We start from the raw sequence: 18,220 nt of genomic DNA on the forward strand, positions 1-18,220 counted from the left end.
AAAATAATTAGCCTACGATAAAGTAGCCAGTTGCCTCAAAAACCTTTAAAAAAGGTTTTTGTCTTTAAGAAGAAAATCTATATTCATTACACGGTTTAAAGTCAATGTCAATGGCAAATAAATTGAAACAGCTTTGAGTACCACTAGCACTACTTGTAAAATGTTCCTTCTTCTAGGGAATGATTCTGCTACAAAAGCATAATCACATGCACAGGAACACTCCCCTGTGCTTTATTTGGATGATATAATTTTAAGAACTGAGACCTTCTACTTGCTCTAATCAGGTAACTGGGTGTGAAACTAGTGATATGTGAAGCATTAAATATAAAGTCACAAAATATGAAAATATGAAATAAGGTCTTTATTGAGTGTAAGTATTTGTCATTGGTAAAATTAGACAGATATTGCAGAGGTAAGGGACAGATGATAGGACTGCAATGTGTGTATGAAGGCAGCAGTAGGCAAGACCACTATACTGGGAGATAGAGAACTAACATGAACTATCCAAAACTCAGGGCCCTGGACTAACATTAACAATGATGCTCATGAAACTTTCTTCTCTCCAGCTTTTAAGGGGTTATGCTATCTAAGGGGATTTTTAAGGCTTTCTGTTATTTTTTTCTTGCATTAATAAATCTGAAACTAAAGAAAATCTCTTCTTCTATTACAAGCTTATTAGTGTTGTGTGTCACCTCAGATATGCCTTCAATAAAGCACCTGGTTGTAATTCTGTGCAAGCACTCTTGGTGCTTATTACCACAGAAAACAATTCCAAGAAAGAGAAATAAATTCTGACTCCTAACAGCTGACCTAGAAGAACTCTTGGACTTAAAAATAGACAAATGCTCACATGCCAGCCCAAAGTCAAGTTGCACTTCCTGTCTGACAAAAAATGTCTGTCTTGTCTGTCAGATTAGGTAATTTCCTGACTTTGTCACACAAATCCCAAACTAAATGGGGGATATGGAAAGTAAGAAAGGTGTTTCTCTGTAATGTTTTAATAGCACTTTCTCATTTACCATTAACTCCACCAACTTGAGAAGGAAGAGGATGAAATAGGTCTCTAGCCCTTTTAAGAGATCAAGCCCACAAGTGAATGAATCTGATCACCTCCATCCCCCCTGCTTAAGACATACCAACTCTGCCAAGTTTCCCTTAGTATTTGTTTCTTAAAAGAAATCATATACCTTTCTGAAAATATCAGTAATCAATGGCATGCTAATGTCCTAAAGTGTCCTGAAAGAAATTTGACAAAATGAATATAAAATGCTTATATTCTTCAAATCAAACTGCCTTATCTAGCAGTTAATTAGGTAAAACAGAACAACACTGAAAAGCAAGCATGACATGCAGCAATTCGAGACTTCTACCAGTTATTAATATAAACCCTTTAAAACCATGTAAATAATTTATCCTAGATAAATTGTATATTAATTAAATGCTATTAATGAGATTATTATGTATAAGAGATAATTTAATTTAAATATTAAAGATACTGCAGTATATTCACAAGAGCAGAGAGCTAAGACCAACCACATGTTACTCTGATTATATAAAGCACTAATTTTATAAAGCACTAATTTTTTGGAATTAAATTCCAGATCAGTAAGGCATGCAAAGTTTGGAAGAGGAGTGCTGAAAACTAAATTTCAAGAAAATTAGCTTTCCATTAAAAGTTTATTCCTACAGACAAAAAGAAGTAGATGTCTGCATTCCGAAAAACAACACAAATCAAATTACTAGTAAGATCATATTTTTAATAACTTTACAAACCTTTAGCAATCTTAAGAATAACATGTAAACAGAACAGCCTCGCTCCAAGTTTTCTCACTTCTCAATATTTTCATGTGCACACATACATGCACACCTAGGATTCTGCTTCTAATATCACATCACATCTTACAGAGTCTAACAGTCACTCATTCAAGTGTGCAACACAAACAAACAGGCCTGCAGTGTCTCTCATTTTAATCCTCAGCACTGAGATCCGTGCTGTACTTTTGATTAACCATATTCCACTGTGCTGGTAAAAGCTTCGAGAATAGAAGACAAAGCACAACCTTCCCACAAGACACATGAAAAACTCCAAAGGAAGACTAATAGGCAAAGAAAGGCCACAGCCATAAAAGAATGTTAATTCTGATGACACCAGATTCTGCAGTGTCAAGCCCATTAACTTTGATATGGATTGTTTTTCCTTCCGTCAAGAGCTGAATTCAGTACGCCGGAGTTCACCTGGTCAAAATCCAGCTCTAACACATTGCTTTACTGTCTCCTCACAATGTAAGTATAGGAACACTTTTAATTTCAAACCACAGCAACAAATACTTTTTGAGAAACAGACTGATGCAGGCTCTTGTGACTTTCTTCAGCAATCTCCGCAATCCCCAGTGAAAGGGGATTTTGCTGTGACCCACACATTCAAGACTGCCCAAAAGTTCTAGAGAATGAGGATGTATCTGGGTTCTGAAGCAGAAAATAACACTAGGTATGTGGATCCTCTTGTCTGTGAGACCCTTCAGTGGGGTTCTGTTCAGGAGCCTGTGAGGGACCACGACAGACTCTGCTATAAACTTCCCATCTATGGAAATGCTTTTGCATGGACTTAATTCTGCTGATTTATTTATTTATTTATTTATTTAATAACTTTAATAGGAGTTAAATACATACTATGCATGTGAAGGAATAAGTCAAACATTAGATTTGGCAAACTTCTTGCTTTGTTAACTACTCGAAGGGGAGTATAAATATATTACAGAACAGTATTTCAAAATACTAAAATACTAGAAAAAGGAAAAAGAAGTTTATACCAAAAGAAATGTTAGTCTGTAGCTACAAGACCCACTATCTGCAGATTATCCCATAAACATGGTCTGAAAAATAAGCCCCTGTACTTACAACTTATAGTGATGCCAAGTTCCACATTATGCTTCTTTGGTAGTTTCACATGAAATGTTCCACTGCTTGGTATAACTGATTCTATTAAAAAAAACCATTAAAAATGTTAGATAATTTATAAGGCACAGCAATTCCACGAGCATGGAACTATGCATGTAAGTTGATGAAATCACATCAGAGTCCCAAGGCAGGGATGAAACATGGGTGCTAAAATGAAGGAGGTATGATTTATAACTCTACTGGTAATTTCACGGTTACTCAAATTTGTAAGGTTTAACTGAATTTGTGGAGATTGCATGGGCCAGCAGCCAGCTGAGACTGCAGGTTTTTAGCTCATATGCAAGTTCTGTGAGCACATGGGAAAATTTTACTGCTGGCAGACAGCTTTTAATTAAAAGGACAGGAGATTGAGTCATAAGGATTTCTGACCTTTGTTGCTGCAGGACTAACACTTATTTTTAACTGTCCACTAAGGTACCTGCCATGGGTTTAACATCTAATAGGAAGAAACTGAATCCAGTGGTGCACACATATAATGTGTACTTGATATACACAGTTTGTGATTTCATGGGTATATTCTGCATGCTTAAACACATTACAGAATAAAGGAATGCCATTAATAATAATATTCACCAGAAAAATTCACAATGATACTTCTGGCCTTTATTAATTAATTTTCTATTATTTTATTTAGAGATACTGTAAGTGAAACACCTCAAGAGTTTTTTTGTTTATCCACCCTTTTTAATACTTTTCTGTCTTGCGAAACATTTCATTATTTGGCCTGTAGAGGATTTGTCTCTGTTTAGCACAACATTTCTATCTCAGGCCAGAAAAATGTCTGGAAATAACTCAGAGGAGAGACACTCACCAGATCTTAATACAGGACTTGTCATTTCTATTTGCTTTCAGAAGTAGACTGCAGGGCTGTGTGAAATGAGAAGGCTGTACAAGAAACCACGTTTCAAATAAGTCATGAATGGTGTAGATGTGAGAAGAAAACCTCTACCTCAGATGCCTAACACTTGCAATGTACTTGGGATTTATTTCTTCATTTTTCTTGCAAGACAGAATAACAGGACATTCATACCTGCAACATCAAATTCTATTTCCAAAGTGACCTTGTTGGTGATAGAGGAGTCTCTGAGCAGTTGATTGGCCTCATCAAATGTGCTGTCTTCTGTTGGGATACCATTTATTGACACTATTCTGTCTCCTATTTGCAGCACCCCACACCTTGGTACAAAACAATACAAAACAGTCATCAGATGTTCATGTTACCAGAAGCAGCAGTATCACAGAATCACAGAATCATTTAGGTTGGGAAAATGCCTTAAGATCACTGAGCCCTACCATTAACCCAGCACTGACAAGTTCCACCCTTTCCGTGTGGAATTGCCATATTTACACGTCTTTTAAATACCACCAGGAACAGAGTCTGAACTTCTTCCCTGGGCAGTCTGTTCCAATCCTTGACAACCTTTTTCATTGAAGAAATGTTTCCTAATATTCAATCTAAACCTCCCCTAGCTAAAATTGAGGTCATTTCCTCTTGTCCTGTTGCGTGTTATCTGGGAGAAGAGAGGAATCCCCACCTGGCTACATCCTGTTTTCAGATAGTTGTGGGGAGCTATAAGGCTCCCCTCCCTTTCCTCCAGATGAAACACCCCCAGCTCCCTCAGCTGCTCCTTGTTAGAGCTGTTCTTCAGCCCCTTCACCAGCTCCACTGCCTTTCTCTGGACACATCCAGCACATCAATGTCCTTGATATAAAGAGGGGCCCAGAACTGAGCACAGCACTTGAGGTGTGGCATCACCAGCGCCATGCACAGGGACATGATCACTGCCTTGGTTTTTGGCTGGCCACGCAGTTTCTGATATGACCCACCTGATCAAACACCTTCAACCAGTCCCTGAAGGATAACTGTGGCATAGCAGCTCAACAAGCAACCTAGGCACAGAGGCTGCAGCCCCTTTGTACCATGACACCATCAAGCACTCCCAGTATGGGTCATGCCCTCCAGGTGCTGGGGGCCAGGAAGAGGGGTCTTCATGCTTCCACCCCACCGTGGACATCATCTGCGCCTCTGACCCTGGGCTGCAGGTGAAATGGCAGCTGGTGCTTGTCTGTGCAGCTGCTATCATTCTCATGACATGATAAAATACATATATAAGCATAAAAATGTAATTGAAATAATTAGTAAGTCAAAATTCCGGTACTCCCTAAGATTTGATTCTGTACCGAAACTGAACAGAGCTGGTTATAGCTTTCCCCCGGCACGCTCAATTATCACTATTTTGACTCCACTGATTTTTCTGATTTTTTTTGCTTTGTTTTACTTTGCATGAATATAGCTTCCAGTCTCCTTCTGGAGGACTCTGTATGGTCAGAACACTGTGTTTGTCATTCTTTTATAGCTGATCAAGTGCATGAAACACCATTGTCAGAACAGAAAGTGTATTACTTGCCCCACTCCACTGAGCAAGGCCCTGCAATTTGTCACAAAATGAAAGAAAGCAACGAGCCCAAAGCACCCAAGGAATTCTCACCGAATGTATTCAGCAGTCAATTAAAGAGGCTCACCTTTCTGCAGGACTGTCAGCCTCAATGTAGGAAATGAGGGGAGGAGAGGACAAGGTCTCGGTAGCGAACACGCTGCCCTGGAGCTGTATCCCAAACCCCACTATGGGGTCAGCTGTCAGCACTACTTCTGTGGTTTCTGTGTGGACGACCTGCCCAGCCAAACCAACAGTGCTAGAGGCTAAAGACACTATAAAACAGAGCAGACCAGGAGGAAAGACATTCATACACAGCAGAAGTTCCATTATTTTTTGAAAATTGTTCTTTACAATACATCTAGTCAATGAAATGTCTGTTTAAAAGCCAATTTAGGCTAGAGTTTATAAATTATGTACAAACAGTTATGGCATATAAGATAATAGAAAACATCTGGTTGTATGCTGGAATGCAAAGAGATAGTTCTTGTTCTGAGTAAAATAAATGTGCTTGATATCCCCACTCCAAAAATCTCAGGACATCCTTGAATTCTGTTTGCATTAGGTTGGAGGCATGGATAAGCAGAACTCCAACAGGAACTAAGGGAATTGGAGGCACAAGCCCAACTGTTATTCAGGCACATTCCTCTTTTGAACATCTCACAGCCATTTATTGTTGTTAGCAACAAAGCACATGGATCAGGCTTGCTTGCAAGAAGTAAGGATGCCTTCTTGTACATGTTTGCTATAAGTCAGCAAACATGTCAGGCTAACTGGTTAATGTAAAGAAGTTGAACCACTGTTTTGGCAACCAGTGTATCTCAAGGCATTGTGAGAAAAAAGTTCTGTTGGATCTCTCAAAGCCACTGGGGGACCCTTCTGTGAGAAACTTGGGCAGCTACTCCTGTTCCCCTGCTTTACTGACACTTCCGCAGTACAGATCAAGACAAAAACAACAGTGAGATTCAATACAATTACCTGCGAAAGGAGGAGACTGCACCTTTGCCTCCCTGACCTCTGTCTAAATGTCTGTTGCATTATGGTTTGAATTCCCCCAGTGACAAACTATTGCCTTTCATGTCATATACATGTCTGCTAAGATTTAGGTAAAATGTCATAGTTTATTTGAGGGATAGTTTACCTGTGCTTTTTTTTTTCTCTTAGATGCAGGAAAAAAAAATTGACATTATAGATAATATTAGCACAACTGTAAAAAGATGTCAGAGTATACATATACTTATATATAAGTATTTTCCCACACTATGGGGTTGCAACTTTTGCTCTACATCAGTTAGTATAAATCTGATTGATGTGGCACAGTTGGCAATGACAGTTCTTTGCAAAATTTTCACTTGCCAAAAACCTCACAAGTTTCTGTTTTCTTCCAGCAAAGCTCCTTCCCACTCTAAAACTGCCTCTTCCAAATAACTGTGAATTCTTCCTCATATCTTGTTTTAAGTTTTCTTTCTCTGTGCATTATTTTAGATACTCAATAGCTTCCTTCTTACTCTTTCTTTTATCTGCACTCAATAAGATATGCTTACACACAAATGTAAATACTAAAAATCTGTTCTTAGAAACTTCCATCAGCTTTAGCATTTACTGCATGTGAGAAATAGGTTTCTCCAGCCCTCATTGCTGCAAAGGCTAAAATATAATGAAACCAAATAAATTAATATAATACCTAAGACACCTTCTAGAAACATCTTTATTTAGGGCAAAGGAAAGTTCAATTTTCTCTTTCTTAAAGGTCATATAACAATTACTTGTTAACTTCATCTCTATTTCCCATTGCTTATGTCCCTATTCCCTCCATGCAGCAGGTATCTAGTTGACTCTGTAACCTTCTTACTCTTTTTATAATGTCCTACCAGGAACCTAAATATCTAATAAAATTTATTTCAACTTCCAGGACAGTAAAAGTTTTAATTCACATTGGGAAATGAAGTCATTATCTGTGGGATTTAAAACTCACTCTAACAAACATTTTGATGATGCCAACACTTAAATACGACAATTAGGTACTTCCACTCAGAAAGAAAAGGAAAGAGAAAGAGGAACAAAAAAACCCTTCAGAGATCAAAATCATCCTTTCCTGATCATGTAACAAAAGCTATCTCCTAAGACTCTAAACACCACAGGTACCCAAACCCATGAGCACCTTGGGGTTTGTAACTCAGCAGTAAGTGTAGCAAGAAACACTGACATTTTTTGGCTCTTTGATGGATTAGAATTTTTACAGGCCAGGAAGCAGCGCTGTTGATTTCAAAAGGGGACATGGATGTGTTGGTATTTCCAGGGAACACTGGCTGCTATTGCTAGGGGTACATCCCAGCATACTTGTATAGTTCTCCTCTAACTCTTAGCAACATTCCTGGGGGCCAGTTTGCTATATGCTTTGCAGATATGTAAATCATGATTGTGAATTTTAAGATTATGTACTTGTTACTTTTATGCCTGCAGTTATACAAGAAGCAGAATAAGATGTGCTTCAAGGTGCATCTATGGATTATTATGCCTCCAGTCTCCCACTCTGACCCACAAGAAACTGAAAAATGTTCACAAAACCCTCTCCAATTTCTATCAGATATGCAACTCTAGTAAAGTAAATTTATATAAATTATGTCTCTCTTCCAACCACTAATAGGGACCTGTTACAAAATACTTCAGGATTTAAACTCTTAACAAAATAATAATCTAAGCGCTTCCACAAAGAATCCCACACCTTAAGCAAACAAACAAACAAAAAAAACAAAACCAGAGGAAGAACAAAACCTGAAAACAAGTGGCATAAAAAAAGCTTCTAGCAGCAGGGCATGCCCTCACTTTTTACAGTCACATATTTAGGAAGATCTGCATAACTAATGCAATGATTGCTAAATCATGACCATAAAAGTCTTGTAACCCCTCGTGCCATCACACTTAATCTTCATGAATTATGCCATGATCACATTATGCTGTGCAACTATTCCTAAATAATTTGCAATGTAAACTTTATAACAACCTACATATTTTTATTCCCAAGTAACATTCTAAAATATTTATTAAAATTTACCTTAATAAAACTCTCAAATGATCCAATTAGATTAAAGAAAAAATCCCTAAAATTAAGACTGTGCTACTCCTTTTCCATGAAAAGCACAGCAGTCAATCTACCTGGTTCTCACGAGTCTCCCACAAAGGGAGAGGTTTTCAAGCCTTGTCAATGGACAGTGGAAAGGTACAGGACTGGACATTCTCTATCCTGGTCCACTGCAGGACATTCAGGGTAGTGTGGGTCTCTTAAGTTGGCTGTTACTGCTGTCACAAGAATGGGTATAAGTCTACTAACAGAGTAAGGAACTCTGCATGTGCTGATAAGCAAACTCACAAAAAGAGCAAACAAGTCTGGCTGGCCAGCCAATTCCTCTGACACCAGTTGCAGTTCAGGGCTGTTGATGTAGTCACAGGTTGTAACGAGGCACTGACCACTCAGTGATGGGGCCAGTTTCAGGTATTCTGTAATGCTCTATATCAAGACCTCACAATGTGAATGGGTAATAAATGAGGCACAACTAAGCCTGCTCCTAACTTCTCCTATCTAGAGATTCGTTTACTCATAGCAGCTTGTCATCCCCAGGGCCTTCTGACTTGAAAAATCTTTTAGGTGGGCTGCAGAACTTATGTGACTGTTCCACTTAAATGCCACACCACTGGCCTTGTTTTGAGTCTTTGCAAGATAACATGGACAAGGCTTCCTTGAAGGAAAAATATCTGAAAAATTTAACAATGCAAGTTACAGTTGCACCCAAGATCCATAAGAGGATTGGCTTTGATGATTTCATCCTTTGTTGAACAGCTAAAATGTAGCATAATTGATGAATGATTTTTTGCATTGATTTTATAATTCAAATAAATTACTGCTAGTGTAACACTACTACTGTTTCTCACGTGCAGAGGAGAACATGTATGAGCTGGACCTCTACTGATACCACAGCATGACAGACACAGTATCCCCCCATGACCCAAAAGAATGCATTAGAAGCTAACATGTCAACAGATGAGTTGTTAAAAATGGCTGATCAGATTAAAAACAAAAAATGCACTTACAGGCAAATGTTATGCAAAAATATGTGCTTTACAGAAGAAATAAGAACAAGCAAGCAACAAAAACTGCAAGAAAGCAAAACCTCAGTTCCTCTCTAATGTATTCTCACAGTTCTGTAGTGACTGGCCTTAGAAGCTGCTTGTTTGCTCTGGTTTTACTATGACCATAGGGAATCCTTAAAACACAGCAGCAAGTGCTGTAATGTGCAGCAGCTCAGTTCTTTCAGAGTGGACTTCTGAGCATTGTTATCTAGAGCAAATGATTTACAGAGCAGTTCTCACCTCCCTGCTCTGGAGGAACTGAGCTGCTGTGGATCGCACAAGGATGGACAAGCCAAAAGAGAGATGGCACTTGCATGGAGCCTGGGAAAAAATGCACTGACACAGCCACACTCTTTCCAGCCCAGTGAATACTTAGCAATATGCAAAATGGAACAGCCTGAATAGATCTGTTCTGGCTTGGGAAATGACTGACTCATAGGCAATCCATGCTTTGAGTTCCAGAGAGTGGTCAAATGAGACCGTTTAGTCTTCACTGTAACTTGTTGCTCTTCCTCACCAAAATAACTGTACAGGTCATGGTGTAGCTGTAAACATTAGAACTACCTACGAGGTGCTGTGGCAAGCTCTGCCTTCCCTAATGTGACAGCTGGTTGAGCTTACCAGCAATCTGTTTTTGGCTATTCAGCTATGAATTCTATTCCCTATGGACACTGGAAGAGTTAAGAAAGGAATTTTAAAATCACTTCAGTAATGGTTTAACAAACTCTTCCAGCACTGTCTGAAGAAAACATTCCTTTATAAATTTCAGATGAGATAGCTATGCTGCATAGCATCTCCTCATCTCATTTTAGCATGGGACAAATATTTTTACCATTATGTTTCCCTACATCTACCAGAAATTCTCTCTCCTGTCCAGAATATATGTGTATTAATTAAGGTACTGTGCAACTTTTTTTCTGCATCTTCCCCCTCCTCCACCCATTAATTCACTGCACATTTTTGAGCAAATGCAGTTACCACCTACAGGAGCTTTTGAAGTCCTTCTTTTTCATCCTCCGCCTCATCATTGTCCCACGTGGGCTGGTGGAGTAGAGGCTGCGAGGTAAGGTCCCCATGTTCAGGGAACTCAGGCTGTATGCACTCATGGAGGTAGGAGAGAAGGATGAAGACACCAGAGCTGCTGTAAGAAATCAAACACTTGGCATACAGCACTCAGTCTTCACAGAAGAGCGCGGCACACGCCTGTAACTCATCAATGAATCAAACATTTTATGTATAGGCTGTGTACGATGCAGAGGAATGCTTTGTGCATTTCCAATAACAAAGACATTAAACCACACAGGTGACCCTAGGAAAAAGTAAAGCCAGCATTTCATGACAACAGTTGCTGGAAGCTAACAATGATAATGTAGACAAAAAAGATATATTCACAGTGTACAACTTATTTTAAGAAAACCATGTGAAATTAAATTTTTCAACACATATCCCCAAACTAAAGCAAATCAATATATCTAGATACACTGATTTTAGAAATGCCTTTTTGTAATAGGTAATTTCTGACAAAGATTTGTAAGCAATGCTTTGCATTCAAAAATCATGCTTTATATATACTTTTCCAATCCAATAGTCTACTCATACATAGAAGAAGAGCTGATTCATTCAGCATTTTCAAGCCTTTTCTTGTCTACAAAGGCTGCTTTGTTACAGAACTGAAAAGGTGTAAAATGTCAGAAATAACCTTGGTATGGCTATGAAAAAGTGTAGCATCCGTAAAACTGAAAAGGTTTTAGAGCCTGAAATGGGAAAAGTATGAGTGAAAGAAGAAGGGAGGGAGCAGGAGGAAGAGGGAGGAGGAGGAAGAAGAAGAAAAGTGAGTATGTCAGCAGGAAAAGGTGTGGAACATTACGAAGGCTTTTTTGAGGAGGCGCTTTCTGGAATTTCAGGGCTGGCATCCTGCAATGGTCAGGGTGGTAGGTGTTATAATGGTGGTAGGTGAGGAGGCTGCTGTGGCTGTTGGCACACGAATCCCAGGTAAGTTGCCTGTTGCTTCTTTCAACCTTCACTGCCAGCATGAAGGGATGACGGAAAATCAGAAAACAAAAGGACCAGAGAAGAGGTAAAAGTAACTGAATTGCACAAAGAAAACCAAGAAGAACTACAAACCAAAAGCAAGAGAATGAAAACAAATTGAAAATAAAATGAAATAAAATTAAAATAAAATAAAATAATAAATAACCTGGTCTTGTCTTCTTATCAGGGGGTTCTAGTTTGAGGAGCAGAAATAATATTTTTTCTCAGAAAAAATGTTTCTGATTGAGTTTTTTTGCTTTTTTCTATTTGTTTAAAAAATTATGATTACTGAATCAATTTCTAATCTCCTTCTGGCTTAGGGGCTAAGATTGCAAACTTTCTCAGAAAATACTAAGATACTACACATGACCACTCACTGACGGTTAATAACTCTCTGCTTGCATTAATCTATTTTTAAAAGACCAACCAGATACTTTACATGGCACTGCCTAGAATGGAGATACTTCCCTTCCATTTCAATTTACTGTATTGACATTTTAATTTTGCCACAATCTATTGCTGGCATTCTGCTATTCTGTGCAGTAAATGACTTCCCAATGCCAGCAGCAGGAAAACTCTATCCTGAAATCTGGTTAATAAAGAAAAGAGGTCTTATTGATTAGCTGGATTTGCAATTTTGTATTTTTGTCTTGTGGTTTTTATGTTTTTTTTTTTTTTAACTTGATCTTCAAAACTTTAAAATGATCCTTCACTGGATGAAATTTGAAACTGTATTTCATTATTTAATTGCAGGTTCTATGTGCTCTAAGTGAAGACCGGTATTTACTAAGAGAATGGGAAGCATTTCAGTTGTAAAATCTTAAAGGAAAGGGATTGAAGTCTCCATTATTAAATACAGTATATCCATCATTAAATTCAGCATGTCTGTATCCTTGCTGAACCATAAAGGCACAGTTCAAACTGGGAAGTATTCACTGAATTTTTTGTCTTAAAACACCAAGGGATTCACCCATGCTACAGAATCATGCAATGGTTTGGGTTTGGAGGGACCTTAAAGACCATCTTGCTCAAACTCTGCTACCATGGGAAGGGACACCTTTCACTAGACCAGGTGGCTCAGGGCCCCTTCCAGCCTGGCCTTCAACACTTCCAGGGATGAGGCAGCCGCGGCTTCTCTGGGTAACCTGTCCCAGTGCCTCACCACCCTCGCAGTGAAGAATTTCTTCCTAATATCTAATCTAAACTGTTTCTAAATCTGTTTCCATAAAACAGAGTTTGCTGTCTTTGTCCCATGTGCTCTACTACCTGCTATACCTACAATGGCTGCAGACTTGTCTGTCCCCACACTGGCCTTTTACAGGAGCCCAAAACCTTGAGCATTTAGGCTGGACCTACACCTTGTGTTCATATCTTACTCCACGAGACAAAATTAGGGGGGAAAAGGGCAGCCACCACAGCAAGCCCTGTGCCCTGGCAGAAGGAAAGCTGTCCTCTGGTTTCACTTCGTATTACATGAGCCCTGATGTGCTAATTGCCTGACTGTACTACTCCTTCTGACTCAAGAGTGATGCCTGTCTCTACAGGGTGGATCTAAGGAGTGCACACCAGGAAAGGGACAGGGAAAGGGGAGCACAGGGGCTCACCATGACCCTGCAGGCCCTAGAGATGCCTGACCTGGCCCTGTGTCTTCAGCCAGATTGCCCTGGACTTGCATCCCTCTATGAGAACTCTGTGCCCTGGTAAGTACTTGAATCAGAAGAATTCTTTTTTTGCCCCAATATCAGATATCAAAAGTAAGGGAGGGGTGCAATGTCAGCGCCAGGCTGGGTCTGTGCTCCTGGGGTTCCTCACCCACTGGCACCACCACCCTCAGGGACTTTGGAAAATCTCATGTTAGCCAGGAAACTCCCAGAAACACCAGAAGCAGCCTGATATGGCCTTATGTGTCTTAGAGACTTTGCATGTCTTCTCAGATGAAATCATCTCTTCAATTATGTGCACAGACAGCGAGATTTCTTGACTTTAACTACAGTGAAAAAATTAAAATCTGATAAGAACAATGTGGCCAGGTGGATTTTCATTATTTTCAAGCTGCTGTGAGCCTTGTTTAATTAAAAAGACTGCTTCCAGCAGGAAATTATCTGGCAGGCCTTGAGATTTCTTAATGTTTTATTTTCATGCCGAGAGTAGAGATAAAAATGTCCTACAAAGTGGGAAAGTACACAAATTCAGTTTGCTCAGCTTGTGGAAGGATAGTCCCAGTTCAACAAAAGTTCTGTAAAAGAAAACCCTTTTGTGTGTAACCAGACTAATTTAGTGGTAATTTCAGCTTTTCCAGTACAGGGTTGTGTATAGTAAACATAAAACTAATGGGGCAGCAAGAGAAATGAATGTCAGCAGCACAATATAAAGGAAAAAAAAAAACCATGAAAAAGAATTCTATCTTTTATAGAGCTCTTCACTTTATTTTAGGGCTAAAATTTCAGTTTATTTTATATACTGACTTTTCTGCCTGTTTTAAATTCCTAACATATTCCCACAAGAACAATAACTGAGCTCAGCAAGTACAGCCCTAATGACTCAGCTTATTCCAGATATATCAAGGGAGATTTTCACTCTCTGCAGCCTCTAGGTCATACCACACCTGATAAAAGGTTGTTTCTAAGAGGGAACTTGCTTCCATAAAGCTTGTTATATCTTGAATTGGTCATGATATTGTGGTAGCACCACTTGGTGAGGGGCTGGAATAATCTGTAAGCATCCTAGTTATTCTGCTTTACTGAAGAAAGTGACTTTATTACTTTAGGGATACTTTCCCCCAAAAGATGCTCTTATGTATCACCTTTTGCTGATCACCTTGATATGATTTTGTAACAGACAGTTCTTAACTCTGGCATAGCTAGAGCATTGCTTTTTCTAAGCATCTACACTGGTTACTAGAATATTACCAGCATCAATCTGTTATAAATGTTGGTTTACAAACCAACTGCTTCAAGTAACACAATCATCTACACAAATCACTGGCCCCAGCATTTGTCTTCCCCCAAAAAAAACAGTCTTCAAAATTTTTTAACCATCAGAAATTAATTGCATGACATCTTTGCTTCAAAGAAAAAGAAAGATTTGTTTGCAATGTACTGTCACAACTGAAAGGAATGGAAGTACATTGCAAATTTGGGCTTCAACTCATTCTGCTTGTGCAGTATCACTCTGCTCCTCGTGGCTCTAAGCAGCTTAAGTAGAAAAGGGAAAAGAGCTGAGTACAGGGAGAACATGTAATTGCAAAGGTTACTTTTTATTCACCCTGGTCTAGGAGAAACTAATGTCTCCTCTATCACTAGTTCAGTATTCCCTACTCTGAGAAACTGTCTAGAACATCACTTATCAAGAGACAACCTGGATGTTGCATGGATGTCCCAGAACATTTACCATCACTGACATTTTGAGACCTCAGACCTTTAGGCCTTGGTCTAAAGCAGGCAGAAGCACAGTACCACAGGCTCAGAAAAATTATACCACTGGTTCATGCTGCAACACATGTACCTATTCTCTGTGTATTTGATAACCCTTGCTACTGTTTTGATGTCTATCAAGATGTGCTATTTTAGACTGAATTAAAGGATTACTGTGAATTAGCCACTTTCTCATGATTAGCTAGAAGACAAGACCGGCAACCTCCATCTTCAAATACTAAGACATTTTACAAACATTTTATTTGAGAATGGAAAGCCACTCTATTCAAGCATGTTGGTATGAAATAAGTATCACAGTGAAAAGGTCTGCAATCTAGGGAACTGTTTCCAAATTGACAGTGAACCTGTGAAGCAATCTCAGAAGCACTTTAAAAGATGATGGCAATAAATAATAATGCCATTAACATGAGAAAATACGGGAGGGGTTTACATATTTTAGGGGAGAACAGGTGTTATTAATTGACCATAACTGTCAAATCAATATGCTGAAAATAAGTTGGCTGTGGTCCTACTTCCCCACTCTAAATTTAAGAATCAATGTAGAGATTAATTTACTGAAGTATCTCATAGCACCCTCAACAATTGCAACAGTAGAGTCAACAGGTGTCTTTATGAACATTTGCAAGTTTGTAGAGGTATTTCTTAGCAAAATGTTTCCCTCTCTGGCCATAGCAATCTCAGAGGGTTCATTAAGACCAAGAACACACAGAGCTGCTGCTCAGAAACTGCAGAAGCATAACGTGGGGAGCTGAAACAACATCTACACACATAACTGCGGCGATGGCTTTGACCATTCAGCTTGGGCAGGTAAAGCACAAGAAAGAAAGAGAAAAAGGTATTTGGTGCTACAGATCCTCTTACCGTGCTCTGGGCCTTTCAGTGCTAGCCGAGTCTGGTGGTGGGGAAGGATCTCCAGTTTGACATTATCAGCTGCATTAGCCAAAAACTGCGTTGCTTCCGCCAGTGTACAGTACTCCATGCTGGTGCCATCAATGGACAGAATATGGTCTCCTACATGTAATGCACCGCATCTATATAAAAGGGGAAAAACTTGGTATGATCAGGTAGGCTATTTGCTTGCACAGTGAGTTTTTCTGCCTTCAAACTGGTCATGACAACTATGAACATGTTCTTTTTTTTCGAGAGACATTTGTGTTTTGTAGGCACTGTCACTGGTCAGACTTTAACTCTATTAATACAAACCTTAAAAACAATTCCGTTAATACAGTATATGCCAAGACATCACTCACAGAACTGCAAACTGCAATGGGGTAGCTGACTCTAAAATATATGTGAATGGCAGCAGGATAAAATGAGAAGAGCTTAAGGAGACTCGAATAACTTGGTCACATATCCCTCACACAAGCACCCAGTTCATCATTTTTTGAGTTATAATTCAAACATTTATTAGTACAAAAGCTGTAAATGATGATGAAATTATGCAGTAGTCAAACAAATAATGAAACCAGGGCTAGCATGGTGACTCTAGAAGTGGGGTGGGGAGGGGGCTATCTGCTAAATTTTGCTGCACTTAAGAGACTGGCTACTGGATGAGTTGAGAAATGCAAACACAGCAGTCAGCATCCCGACGTACCAGTCAAGTGGACAGCTCCTTTAATTGGTTACCCCCTGTGAAATGGGAAAAAACAGAGGGAGAAAATTAAAGCATCCTGCACCATTGAACTGGAGAACACCCCTGGATCAATGGCCGTCACTCTCAAAGTTTCTACTGTAGGGAAAAGCCCACAGAGGAGCTGTAGACTCACTGCTACAAGTGGGTGCTACCAAAAGCACCGTTGCTAAAGAGGAGTTACAAGGCAGGGTGACTGGGGACATGCAGGAGGAATTTGCTGCTGAAACATAATATTTAAAAAAAATTCAAGTAGAGATATGAATATAGAAATATATTGTATATGTATAAACACACACATACACACACACACACCCACACACCCCAGAAAAGATCCCACAAATCTGTTGCAAAGGATCAGACCACTGGGGAAAAAATATCTAGCTATAATTTTAATGGTTTAAAATGGTTTTATTTGAAGGTTTAAATGAAGTGGAAATATTACAGCAAAACAATTTAGAAATACAGAAGCCAGTCTTTCTTATACCTCACTTGTATTCTAAAATATCAGTAAAAGAATCCAGACATAAGGAGTTCCATTTCACTGTGCCACAAGAATCAGTGATATATCCTAAAAGAACACTCCAAGGTTGCAAAGCCTCAAAATTTACTTCCCTTGACAGCTGTTCCATACGGTGGGCTTACTTCAAGAATCCCAGTGGGTTACGTTTCTTTTTTTTAAATACTGATCTCTGCCACAGTGTTACATTTAATAGCCAGACTCCTGTGTTGCATAGCGCAAGCAGCCAGTCACGTATTACATGGGGGCTGGCTATGTCACTGACTACTACACGGATGAGCTAAAGGAGATGGAAGTCTTAGACTTGGCAGTCTGGAACAGCTGTCTGACAAAGTGCTAATTTTAAGACATGCAACCTTGAGAGGACCTGGTTCAGTCGATTTTCTCAAAAAAGGGAAGGGTTCCTTTAAAACCAGACCAAACAGAAAAAGAAGTAAAATGGATGCATGGACCTGCAGTGTCAGTTCTCTGTCACACTCACCTGTCTGCAATACTTGCAGATTTGATTTTGTCTATGACAATGACCTGTTTGTTGCAGCACATCGAGGTAGTTAGTGCAACCCCAAGAGCAGCACCAGGAGTTTTGGCAACTTCAACTAGCAGTGGCCCAGAAGCTGTTGCTACTGAATCTGTTAAAATTAGACAACAAAAGATCAGTATTATACCAATGTGGTATTTATGCCATTTTCATGTTTTCCCCACATAAAATCTCCATGGCTATTCTATTTCTCTAACCAGATAACATACCACTTCGAGAAATACTGGAATAGTCATTTAAGGAGTCAATAATCAGCTCTTGATGTTGAAAACTATAAAAGCAAGAGGAAGTTTGTGAATTTGGGATGTCCAAAAGTTTCAGAGTGTGTCAGAATCAGAGATGGATCAGATGAGAGAAACAGGATGTGTTAGTGAAGCATTCTCTTGAATAACTGGAGATAAATATTACCCAAAATTTAAACAGACATGCTGAAAAAACAGAATTAATTTAAAAAGTCAAAAATTATCTGAAAAAAATTAATAAGTGAATAGGTTAGAGAAGGAAGCTAAATGAATTTTCACAAAAGGTAATGAAGGTCTGTAGACG

The 18,220-nt window shown here is 39.1% G+C and overlaps 1 protein-coding gene across 5 annotated transcripts in view; it reads right to left on the minus strand.

Moving 5' to 3' along the window:
* The window catches only part of GRIP1 (glutamate receptor interacting protein 1), a 210,344-nt gene that overhangs the window by 30,196 nt on the left and 161,928 nt on the right, over positions 1-18,220 (minus strand). For 2 of the 5 annotated variants that reach the window (XM_041465593.1, XM_041465592.1), the window contains exons 8-13: positions 17,618-17,765; positions 15,848-16,017; positions 10,507-10,659; positions 5,482-5,668; positions 3,989-4,134; positions 2,899-2,979 (exon numbers count right to left, since the gene is read on the minus strand). In XM_041465593.1, coding sequence (XP_041321527.1) covers positions 2,899-2,979; positions 3,989-4,134; positions 5,482-5,668; positions 10,507-10,659; positions 15,848-16,017; positions 17,618-17,765 — 885 coding nt within the window. Of the gene's footprint in view, positions 1-2,898; positions 2,980-3,988; positions 4,135-5,481; positions 5,669-10,506; positions 10,663-11,388; positions 11,545-15,847; positions 16,018-17,617; positions 17,766-18,220 lie in introns of all 5 variants that reach the window. The other 3 variants (XM_041465595.1, XM_041465594.1, XM_041465591.1) reach the window with 2 other exon arrangements.

This window comes from Pyrgilauda ruficollis, unplaced genomic scaffold (assembly GCF_017590135.1).
Source record: "Pyrgilauda ruficollis isolate IOZ18807 unplaced genomic scaffold, ASM1759013v1 scaffold19, whole genome shotgun sequence".
In the NCBI taxonomy this organism is placed as follows: domain Eukaryota; kingdom Metazoa; phylum Chordata; class Aves; order Passeriformes; family Passeridae; genus Pyrgilauda; species Pyrgilauda ruficollis.